Genomic DNA, 12,877 nt, shown 5'->3' with positions numbered 1-12,877 from the left:
TCCATATGAAAGTCTGTAGGAGTCAGTTCACTCTATAGTAAAAGCTACATTGAATTTGGCATTTTTAACCTGGGGAATTCTTTTTGTTTGGGGTGTTCGTTTTGTTTTGTTTTTATAAGGGCTGCGTTGTACATCAGAGTTACTGGAGGACAGCATCAACCTCTAACATTCTTATTAATATTTTTTAAAAAAAGTGATTTAACTGACATTTTATTTCATTTCTTAAACAAATAAATCACTTGTTTAGGCATCTGTAATATATTCGCATGCAAGTGTGTGATACTGTGTGAATCTATTTTTTTTTGCCTCTGACAGCCTTCCATGCAGACTCTGAGGAGGGGTGTTTTAAATATTGTAAAGTTTGTAGCATTGTCAGACATAATGAATGCTACAGTTTGTATCTACAGAATGTGCTAGATTGTAATGAATTGTAAAATTAAATGTGCCGGATGTTTTAATAAATGTCCATTTTACTGTTACCAGTTATCCAATGATCTGTCATGTTTTTGCTATACAGACAGTTACAGACAAAAGAATAATTAACTAAATATAACCCATTCACGGAAGTAATTTCGGTTTTAATTAAAGTAATGCAATTAGCTGGCCTTCTTGCATCGAGATACATTTGGCATATTTTAGAGTTTAATTTTTGGTATTGAATTTTAAAAAAGCTAATTGTGCCAGTTAATTAAACAGTGGCATTATGCAGTGTAAAGAAGATTAGGCAGCATCAGTTGTTTATGTTTGTAATCTTTCTTCTGCAGGACCGAAGAATGAGTTGTTCCTCTTTTATGGGAAAGGACGCCCAGGAATTGTTAGAGGAATGGACTTGAATACCAAGATAGCTGATGAATACATGATCCCCATAGAGAATCTGGTAAACCCTCGTGCTTTAGATTTCCATGCAGAAACCAATTATATCTACTTTGCTGACACCACCAGTTTCCTGATTGGCCGGCAGAAGATAGATGGCACTGAGCGTGAAACCATCCTGAAAGATGGTAAGTGACAATGTGTAATATTGACATCAAACTGCTCACAGATAAAGCACTGTGAAAGGATCAATCCAACATATGTAGAACTTATTTTAACCAGAACCTAAGTTGCTGTTTATTTAAAAATATTTGTTAATGTAATTTTCTTCAGTAACATTATTTCTACGTTTTTTCACGTACTAGTGTATTAAAACCATCATTATAAAATGGAACTTGGAATTGTCCAATCCATTTTAAACATTACAGGAATTAAACTAAATGATTTATTCACCTTTGTGGAAAAGGCAGATTTTCAGTTATATGTCTATAGTGCTCTATGGCAGAACATAAGATTTAGCAGGACATTAGAACTTGTGTAATATTTGATTCTTACAAGTATATTGGTCATGTCATTCAAAGGGCATTAAAGATATCAATGTCCCACTGTCATTGCATTTCTTGCATATTGTTTCTTACTTTATAAATCATTAAAATTGAGTTCTCTAGTGATGCCCTTGAAATATCTGTAGTCTCAGATAAACTTTGTACCTAGTTTTACTTATAGAAACTTTGTACCTAGTTTTACTACTTATATGCAACCATATACTTGCAAAGATCTATGTATAAACTTTGTTAAAATGGTTTATTTTATAAATGTCATGGCTTGGAAACAACCAGTCAAGTAATTAAGTAGTGTAACTTTGGTATCAGTAGAAAATAACTTAACCAAGCAAACCTTGGGGCGCCTGTGTGGTTCAGTTGCTTAACTGTCCACCTTTGGTTCAGGTTATATTTTCATGGTTCCTGAGTTCAAGCCCCGCATCAGGCTGGTGATTCTCTCTGTCTCCCCTCTCCTACTTTCTCTCTCTCTCTCTCTCTCTCTCTCTCTCTCTCTCTCTCTGCAGATAAATAAACTGTGTAAAAAAAAATGATCAAACCAAGTCTTTGACTACTAGTCACTTTTAAACATGTTCACTAATGATTCAGGGATCATGTTTCCTCACACATACAATCTACTTACTTCTTAAATATTTTAAAAATCCTTGATTTAGAGAACCTTAATTATATGCTTATTATATGAAGAACAAAGTACTAGCTATCTCGGGAGATAAAAAGAATTTTAAAAGTGACCACTGCCTTCAAGGAGTTCATAATCTACCTTTGGATAGAATATAAACACATAAAAATGTAAATGCTTTGCAGCATTTAATAAGTTCAAAACTGGCCCAAAGAAATACATGATTCATGGAGAATGTCCATGTGGTGGGAATCCACAGGGAGGAGGAGATATCTTTATGTGATTATTCTTAGAGAACTTTCTGTGCAGGAGGTGATGTTTGGGCTGGATCTTAAAGGAAGAATATTATAAGGGAGGGAAAGATATTTTGGAACCAAGAACTCCATTGAACCAAGAAAAAAAAAATATCTACTCCAGAAAGAGGATGAGATGAACTTAAGTGGATCACTTAAGATTTTAGTCACAGGGAAGAGGGTCCGAGGAGAGGTGGAAAGTGGAAGGTGATGAAATAAAAGACCTGGGATATGAGGTGAAGGGGCTTGGATGAAATCCTGAAGGGCTAAGAGGCAGGCAATGCTTCTGAGCCAAAGAATCATGTGAATGAAAACATATGTTTTAGGAGAATCAAACTGGAGGGTGGAGTGCAGAATGAATCAGAGAGGAAGGAGAGAAAATAAGAACAGAGACACATTAAAATTATTTATAGCATGAGTGGTAATGAGTGGTGGTCTCTCCTGTCTTTTGGTGGGAACAGGGAAGCATAAGGAGATTATTCATTTAACTCAGGTTCACTTTAAATCAAACCTTGAATGATAAAATGTACACTTTCCACGAATGACAAATGAAGTGTTAAAATGAAAAATCTCCCTGTTTGTTTTTTTGTAGTTTACTGATTAAGGCAATATGAAGCCACCATAGCATTTTTAGAGTTGCTAATTAGAGTTAAGATTTTTATCTTGGACATGGCAGAGGCTGTCTTCCTACATTTCTTTGTAATGTGATTTCACATGATGGAGAATTGACAATTTTAGAAGGACAATAGACTTTCACATTCTGTCAGTGTCAGTAGATTCATTTGGATTGCTCTGATTTTGAACGAGAAATTTTCAAGGACTAAAATGTAACATAGAAGGGTCTTGGTTTCCTTTAAAAAAATGTCAGTTCCTGTGCTGTGACTGAATGTTCCAGTTAATAATTCTAACTTTGATAACAATATCTTATCAGTGACATTGGTGCGTCTTTGCATTTCAGCACAGCAACAGAGATCAGCTCTAATAGCCACTTGACTGCCAGGCACATCTGTACATTGTTGTTTTGGCAGTATGAAGGTTATGAGAACATTTTGTAGATTTCACACCTGAAATATACTTAACATTTTGATATTGCTGTGCAAAGACTGTTTCATATTTTTTTCTTAATCTTTCTCCTCACCATTAAAGAGAACAATAATAGACATTATGATATAAGATTAAGATGTCAAAACAGAACTTACATTTGGCAAATGACAATTCATCATTCTTAGAATCCAAACAAAATAAATTCTGTATGTATTCACTAATTTAGCTAGACTATCTATCCACCATCCAACCTGAAGACTAGAGGTAATGCTTGGTTTGACAAATTATTTTGTAAGCTTGGTAGAAATTCTGAATCTCAGATATGTTTGTATAGTTTGAAGTACAAGGCTATAAAGATTTTGCTGTTTGTAAATAAAACATCAATATCTTGAATATCTTTCATGTAAGCTCAGATCCTTTCTATAAAGAAAGAAAAACAGCATTTCAGAAAATTCCCATCTCTATTTATTCTTTGATTTTTTTTTTTTCTCTCAGAGGTTGATGGAAAACTTCCTAAATGTGGTTTATCCTATAGTCTGTAGAATCTTGTGGTCTGAAACTGTAGCTAAATAAAAGATAAAGGATGGGCACCTGGCTGGCTCAGTTGGTTAAGCCTCTGACTTCAGCTCAGGTCATGATCTCACAGTTCGTCGGTTCGAGCTCCACATCGGGCTCTGTGCTATCAGCTCGGAGCCTGGATCCTGTTTTGGGTTCTGTGTCTCCCTCTCTCTCTGCCCCTCCCCTGCTCATGATCTGTCTTTCAAAAATTAATAAATGTTTAAAAATATTTTTAAAAAAGATAAAGGAAAATTGTCTCTTTGAGATACTTATATCTACCGCAATAAGTACTGAAAACATCTGTGAAATAAAGACATATTAATGATGTAATTAAAAATAGACTTCCATAAAGACAAATCTGTACCAATCTGTAAGTTTTTTTATTCTCCAGGATTCTTGCCATAATTTTGTAAAATTCATACTATTTATTTTAATTAAGTATTTATTTATTCATCCAGTCAATAAACATCCAGCAAATGCCTTTGCTGGGCCAGGTGCCATTGTAAATGATGGGACTATTGCAGTAAACAGGACAAAGCTTTATATTTAGTTTGTATCTAAATAGTAGGAGGCAGATAATAAACACACGCATAAATGAACAAGATAATAATAAGTGCCATAAAGAAAATAAAGTAGGACACTGTGGTCAAAAGTAAAAAGAGATATCAACAGGAGGCAAATTTAGACTAGTGGTTAGCAAATTTAATTACCTATTCTTGCTAGGTATAATTGTTATACCATCTAAGAGAACAAGATGGATATTCTTTATAAGATCAAATTCACTTTTATCTCGTCTTGTCCAAGATCCATTTTTCATTGCAGGATGAATAATTCTCAGCAGAAAGGAAAAAAGTAGAAAACTGATAGCTTACTATTAAATTTATTATTGTATTCATTCTGTTAATGCAGTACTTGTTTCTAAACTGTATAAATTAATTCTACTGGGATATGTATATCCAAATAGAAGACATGTTAAAACAATCTTTCATATCGTTCCATATCTTTAAAGTACTAAAAAAAAACCACTCAAAGCATTTTTCCTGAATTTGAAAGTTATTAATGCCTGCAGCTATAAGAGAAAAACTGTAATTTCAAAAGCTCCCATAATTAAACTGGAGATTTGAGGTCACCAAGTTTGTGGTAATTTGTTACAATAGCCAAAGGAACTAAAAGAAAGCGTGTGCTCTTAACCACTTTATATATTGGGGGGGTCTCTCTCTCCCCCCATATATATACATATATACATTCATATACATATATTCATATACATATATATACATATATACATACATACATAGATCATGGTGGGTTCTATTTGATTGGGATCTGGAGTAGGTACATGTTTCCACACCTCAGACTCTTCCTTTTGCAAAAGGTATTTGCAAAAGCCTTTAAATTGGAGAATAAAGAATAACTCTGGACAGGATTGCAACATAGGATGTCTTTTCTGATAATATGAAGAGAAGTGTAGCCAGGAGGAAAGAGGAGTCTGTCTGTGCTGAACATATTCTCTAAATAACATGTTTGAAGATAATCTGTTGACTACCAAAGCATAGTACCTTATTTGTGTGTTTGCTTGTGTAGCATCTGAAGGATCTTCAGCTCAATTCTATCCCTGGCATCTCCATTCTCCCTCCATGGATTTTAGAATCCAACAGTTTTTCCAGTTTTTCAGTTTGAAATATATGGTATTATACCCGGGGCATGAATTATTATTCATCATTGTAAATCTTAAAATACTCACTACCAGCACCACCACTGCCAGCACCACCCACACCCGAAACCCCCCCCCACTCCCCCCCCACCCCCCACTCCCCACACTTAACACACAAATGACGACCAACTTAAGACCCACTTCAGAACTCCAGAAACATTTCCAGGCCTCTCCTCTAACTGGTCCTAGGGTACCTACTTACAACAGATTACAGGATATAATCTGTTCCCAAAGGACACCAATCTTAGTGTCAGATTATCATTTTCTAGAGATCACCGTTTGTTCTTGGATGTCAATGAACTTCACCATTTTATAACGCTGTATGAATTTCTGGTATGTCCTAAAGGTCCATTTTGTGTGTGTGTGTGTGTGTGTATTTTATTTTTATTCCATGTACATAACATAGTATTATATTACTTTCAGGTATACAATTAGAGTGATTTAACATTCTCATATAATTCCCAGTGCTCATCAATATAGGCGTACTCTTAATCTTCACCTGTTTCACCCATCTTCCTATCTACCTCCCATCTGGTAACCCTCTGTTGTTTTCTATAGTTAAGAGTCTGTTTCTTGGTTTGTCTCGACTTTTTCCTTTGTTCTTTTTTTGTTTTTTGTTTTTTGTTTTTTTGCTTTATTTCCTAAATTCCACATATGAGTGAAATCATAGGGTATTTATCTTTCTCTGACTGGTTTATTTCGCGTACCATTATACTCTCTTGCTCTATCCATGTCATTGCAAATGCTAAGATTTCATTCTTTTTTATGTGTGAATAATACCCCATTGTGTGTGTGAGTGTGTGTGTGTGTGTGTGTGCACATGCATCCCATCTTATTCATCCATTCATCTATCAATGGACACTTAGACTGCTTTAATAATTTGTCTATTATAAATAATGCTGCAATAAACATAGGGGTGCATATATCCCTTAAAATTGTATTTTTTTTATTCTTTGGATAAATACAAGTAGCATGATTCATGGATCATAAGGTAGTCCTATTTTTTTCTTTTTTTATTTTTTGAGTAGCCTCCATACTGTCTTCCACAGTGGCTGCACCAGTTGGCATTCCCACCAACAGTGCATGAGGGTTCCTTTTTCTCTACATCCTTGCCAATACTTGCTGTTTCTTGAGCTTTTGATTTTAGCCATTCTGACAAGAATGAGGTAATATCTCATTGTGGTTTTGATGTACTTTTTCCTCATGATGAGTAATGTTGAGCATCTTTTTTGTGTCTATTGGCCATCTGTATGTCTTCTTAGGAGAAATGCTTGTTCATGTCTTCTGTCCATTTTTAATTGGATTATTTATTTGGGGGTGTTGAGCTATATAAACTCTTTACATATTTTGGATACTAACCCCTTATTGGATATGTCATTTGCAAATATCTTCTCCCAGTCAGTAGGTTGCCTTTTAGTTTTGTTTGTTGTTACCATACTGTTTTGATTACTACAGCTTTGTAATATAACTTGAAGTCTGGAATTGTGATATGTCCTGTTTTGTTTTTTCTTTTTCAAGGTTGTTTTGGCTATTTAAGTTCTTTTGTTTCCATACACAGTTTAGAATTGTTTCCATACACAGTTTAGAATTGTTTGTTCTAGGTCGGTTGATATTTTGGTAGAGAGTGCATGAATCTGTAGACTTCTTTGGATAGTATAAACATTTTAACAATATTTGTTCTTCTAATCCATGAGCATGGAATATCTTTCCATTTGTGTCATCTTGAATTTCTTTCATCAGTGTTTTATGGTTTTCAGAGTATAGGTCTTTCACCTTTTTGATTAAGTTTATTCCTAGGTACTTTTTATTGGTGCAATTGTAAATGGGATTGTGTTCTTAATTTCTCTTTCTGCTGCTTCATTATTAGTGTATAGAAATGCAATAGATTTCTCTATATTCATTTTTTATCCTGCAATCTTACTGACTTTATTTATCAGTTTTAATAGTTTTTTGGTGGAATCTTCAGTTTTCTATGTATAGTATCATGCCATCTGCAAATAGTGAGTTTTACTTCTTTGTTACCAATTTGGATCCCTTTTATTTTGTTTTGTTGTCTGAGTGCTGTGACTACGACTTCACTACTATGTTGAATAAAAGTAGCAAGAGTGAATATCTTCGTCTTGTTCCTGATATAAGGGAAAAGGTCACCATTTGTTTTTGAATGTCAGTGAACCTCAGCATTGTATAACTCTCTAGGAAATTCTAGTGTGTCTAACGAACTAATTTTATGGTGATGAAACTAACATATTGAGATATCAGTAATGAATTTTGTTAGAAAGTTCCCATGTACTTTAAGGAGTGATTATGCCTTGGAAAACATTTTAAAATTAAGAACAACCTTTTACTCTCTGCTCTTAGATTCCAGGTGCATATCAGTCTCATTTTTTTGACATTGACTCTGAACTTTCTCATAAGGGAAGGCTCAAAGATTCTGAGAGATATAGATTCTGACCAACCATTAAAGAAAATAATGGACACATTTGTCAGTCATCAGACATTTCCTAATTAAAACTGTTAAGAAGAGATTTGTGAGCATTTGCAATTCCTGAGATTCTAATAGATATTGCCCCACTGAGTAGCAAGGTTATAGCCTGTTAGCACGTACTAACTCCCATTGTCTGTCAATAAGATGTTTTTGTTTCCAGAATTCAGTGGATATTTGAGTCCGAAAATATGGGCTCAGTTTCATAGTTAATTTGCAAACATATATTTCTCATATTTTTTTATGTTTCTCATGGAGTATATGAGATACTTGGGGAAAAAAAACCTCTAAGCGAATATATATGTCTTCTGTGAAAAGTTGACATGAATAGGAGTAGCTTGAAATCTGGATCCCAAAGTACATTGTCATTAAAAAAATGTAACTGGCCATGTGGCTAATGAATTTTGGTGAACATAAAGATATCTTTCCCCTTATTTATTTCCACACAACATAGGCATATATACCTAGGCATAAGCATGGACAAATGTGTGCTACTTGTGCTGCAAATGCATGCATACAATGAACTACAAATACATGCATATACATAATAGCTGAGATAGCTCTAGAACTTCTATAAAGACACGTCTTATCTTGTAAATTCTAAATTGCTGGTAAGAGCAAAAGAGAGAATGTGAAAATACTTGGTAATCTCCAAAATATATTAGAGTATTATTACAAATATAACCATTATATCAATAGATATTCTGATCAGTATAATTTTTTGCACATTTTAACTAAATTTCCAGTTTTCATGATAAATTAAAATAAAGAAATGCGTTCTACCCAGTTTCTTAATTATTCTTAGCATTATGTGATTTTTATTTGTTACTTAAGAAATCACTTGGGAATCCTTTATTAACCTAGGGCTACTATTGTGAACATTGACTATAATTGTAATGTTGCTTAGTTTAATACAGATTTCTGAGTAAAAGACAAGTTTGACAAATCATACTTAGCTGACATGACTGTAAGGTCTTAGATTAGGAAATGCTAGCTCAAATTGTGGGGAAAGATAATATCCATGATGCAAGCTGAACAAGTTCCCATGACACTCTCCATTTTGAGGGGATTTTAGGGGAATGGTAATATCCATTGTCTGTGTAACCAATACATCAAAAATGTGGCTCTGACCTATCTAAAGCATAACTTTATTTTTGTCTCCCATTTGGTTTTGAAAATTTATTTTGTAGCGTAAGTCTCTTATTGGAAGAACTTTCCACAGCAAAACTTGAAAACTTGTGTTGTCTTCTGGCTAGAAGCCTGGAAAAGGAAAGGAGGACATATTTGGTTCCTTATCTTTCTCTGCCATGCATTTATTTATTTTCCCTGCTACCCATCCCAACTTGCTGGTCAACTACCAGTGCTGACTCATTGCTTAGCATTGGTGGGAGCTGGTGAAAGGGGTACAGTGATACAGAGACAGCAAGGGTCTTACTTGAATTAATCCCTTTGTAAACTGACCTCTATGAGCATGACAAGTCTTTAAAATTTACTCTCTTGAGGAGTTTAGGTATGTGTGTCTGTATGTTTGTGTGTGCATGTGCAAGATTTTGGGGAGTTTTCTGTTAGATCTAATTTAATTTCCCTTGGACAAAGTGTATGAGATTTTATGCTTGTGACTTTGCATTCTGAATATCCAGTTTATATCCATTTTGTTACTGTTTGAGTCCTTGTACTCAGCTGAGCTACGTTGTACTGGACAGAAGACATTCCTATGCCAACATTCTCTCCTGTGTGGTCTACACAATAATCTGAAAAACTTCTGCCCTGGTAAACTCTGGGAATACAGATATAGTGCAAATCAACCACCACTTAGTTTTTTCAGATATAAAACTTTCTCAGGCATGAGTTATGTGCATTTGGGAAAACTGACAATTGAGAACTCAATTCAAAGATCTCTCAGGGGTGCCTGCATGGCTCAGTATGTTGAGTGTATGACTATTGATTTTGCTTCAGGTCATGATCTCCTATTTCATGAGATCAAGCCCCAATTCGGGCTCCACACTAGGTATGGAGCCTGCTTGGGATTCTCCCTCTCCCTCTCTGTCTCTGCCTGCACCCTCACCCCCCGCTCTTCTCATTCTCATTCTCTCTCTCTCTCTCTCTCTCTCTCTCTCTCTCTCTCTCTCTGTCTCTTAATAAATAAATAAAGAAAGAAACATTAAAAAAAAGTCACATGGAAGCTCCATCACTAGAGTTGAGGTGAAGGGCATTCCTTCGATCTCTCTTTCCTATAGACTTGGGAGATTGAAGGGCAAGGACTAGAGAATTACAGAAAAGCAGCCTCTCCAAAGTTCTCTTCCCTTTACATTGTCTTCCCTTTACACCATTGATCCTGTTGAGGTACCCAAGAGCTGTGTAAACAGTTCTGATATAGTTCTTTGTAAAATATGAGAACTATTTTTTTTCTCACACTTGCTTTGATTTTTTTCATCATTTTGGCTCATATTCCAAGCTTTAATTTTAACATCCCATTACAAATGTCACAGTCAGTTACTATTGCTCCTAATTTTGCAACCAAATTGCCGATGTTCTAATAGTCATTAGGCAGTTGTCCAAATGACACCTGGGGAATAAAAAGCAATAGTAAGACTGTTTTGAAACTTCATTTAAACATACAGGTGATAACAAATAATATTTTCAATCACCTTTATGCTCCTAGTTCTTTTTTTCAATATTTTATTTTAATATCACTTTTGTTCTTTTTATTTGAAACACTTGAAACATTTTGCAAGGCTTAGAATTATGTCTTTTCAAATTAAAAAAGTGTTTAAAAATAAGAATAAAAGCTCTTGAGAGGTGCCAAGACAACACTATCCCTAGACAAGAGGTACAAGAGCACCTCTTCACCTCTCATCATTTTTCTCCAATTGTAACAACTCAAATGGCACTTTTGCCTATCATTTATATTTTTAAGTGTAAGGAGTACTAGGTGTGGCATGATTTCTAAAATGTTATATTTCTGGCCATTGAACAATATCATCTGAGTTAATTTTCTGTCCAAATTCTCCAGAATCACAAAATACATAGACATTAAAATTATTTCCAGTCATAGCACTGGCTCTCAAGATAAATGAAAACATTTCTTATTTGCTGTGTATCGCAAGTCATAAAACTGTTGCTATTAAATAATTTCCATTGCAAATACTATTTTACGTTATGCCAAAGAGAAAATTATGTCACTTTTGGATACCACAGTCATGATTTGTGAAGTGAACAAAACTAGAGTACCTAGCCATGAGTATATATATTCTATACCCTCTTTACCACTGATTAGTTTGATGATGAGCATTACCAGATATATTTAAATATATTTAGAGTCAAAAATATTAGATTAAATGTGACTCACATTAGTTATTTGGTATCATATAGACAAAAATCTTTAGGTAATGGATCTTTTTCTCTTTCTTTTTTTCCTAACAAAAATGGTTGAATTAAATGATATTTTTTGTTCTATCTAAAAATGGCTACAAATTTTATTCTGAACCTCCGTATTTTTCTTCTGATAAACTCTAGCCATTTTTATAACTTTATTTTTAAAAATCATCTTTATTGCATAATTTACATATAGTAAAATTCACCTTTTTAAATATTTTTTTAATGTTTAGTTATATTTGAGAGAGAGAGAGAGAGAGACAGAGATAGAGTGTGTGAATGGGGAAGGGGCTGAGAGAGGGAGACACAGAATCTGAAACAGGCTCCAGGCTCTGAGCCATCAGCATAGATTCTGACACAGGACTTGAACTCATGAGCCGTGAGATCATGACCTAGGTCGAAGGCAAGATGCTTAACTGATTGAGACACCCAGACGCCCCAAAATTCAACTTTTTTAAGGGAATAATTCAATGTATCCAGATGAATAATCATCACCACAATCAAATTAGAATATTTCCATCTCCCCACAATGTTCCCTCACATTCCTAAAAACTAATAGTCTAATTTCTATTCTGTTCTGTTTTTTTTTCTGTAGTTTTATCTTTTCTGAAATGTCAGAAAAAAATAATCATATAGTGAATAGCTATTGAGTTTGGCTTTCATCTCTTCGATAATGCTTTTGAGATTCTCCATGTTGTTGCATATATCTATTAAATTTTTTGTTAGGTTATATTACGCTGTATGGATGTACCCCAAATTTTTTATGCGTTTACCAGTTGATGTTCATTTGGGTTGTTTCAAGTTTAGTCAGTTATGAAGAAAGCTATTATAAACACTTGTGTATAGTACACTGTGTAGACATGTGTTTTTGTTTATACAAGTGGATTGCCTGGTAATATGATAAGATCTTGTATAACTTTATAAGAAACTACTAAACTGTAAACTGTTCAGTCTGTCCAAACTATTTTTCACTGTGGCTGGGTAATTTTGCTTTCCCAACATCAAGTGTGAGAGTTCCAGTTTTTCTGCCTTTTCACCAATGCACAGTATTATCAGTCTTTTCATTTGAGCCATTGAGGTAGATATTGATAACTCATAGTTTTATTTTGAAGGTTTACACATCAAGGTTATCTTCGGGTCGGATTCTATTGATAGCTGTACCTCTTCTGTTGGTCATTTTATCTCAGTGAGTTAGGTGTATGGATTTTGTTCTTATTATAGTTACCTTTGGTAAACCAAAGCTTTCATATCTCTCCAGTGATGGGTTGATGCTACCTTGTGCTTTATATGGAGATTTGAGTATGCCTGCTCATTCCTTAGCTTTTAATACTCCATTCTCAGCTGCCTTAATGCCTTTGTCTACACTCTCACCTTTCCCTCAGTGAGATTATTGTGATATGTTACTAAGTGAGAAACTCC

The 12,877-nt window shown here is 34.4% G+C and overlaps 1 protein-coding gene across 1 annotated transcript in view; it reads left to right on the top strand.

Moving 5' to 3' along the window:
• Positions 1–12,877, top strand: part of LRP1B (LDL receptor related protein 1B) — a 1,940,511-nt gene that overhangs the window by 1,145,929 nt on the left and 781,705 nt on the right. The window contains exon 13 of the mRNA XM_023259298.2: positions 765–1,001. Within this exon, the coding sequence (XP_023115066.2) occupies positions 765–1,001 (237 nt within the window). The remainder of the gene's footprint in view (positions 1–764; positions 1,002–12,877) is intronic.

The sequence above is a fragment of the Felis catus genome, chromosome C1 (genome assembly GCF_018350175.1).
Source record: "Felis catus isolate Fca126 chromosome C1, F.catus_Fca126_mat1.0, whole genome shotgun sequence".
In the NCBI taxonomy this organism is placed as follows: Eukaryota; Metazoa; Chordata; class Mammalia; order Carnivora; family Felidae; genus Felis; species Felis catus.
Note: the sequence above shows the minus strand (reverse complement) of the source record. Positions and strands in the feature narration are given on the sequence as shown.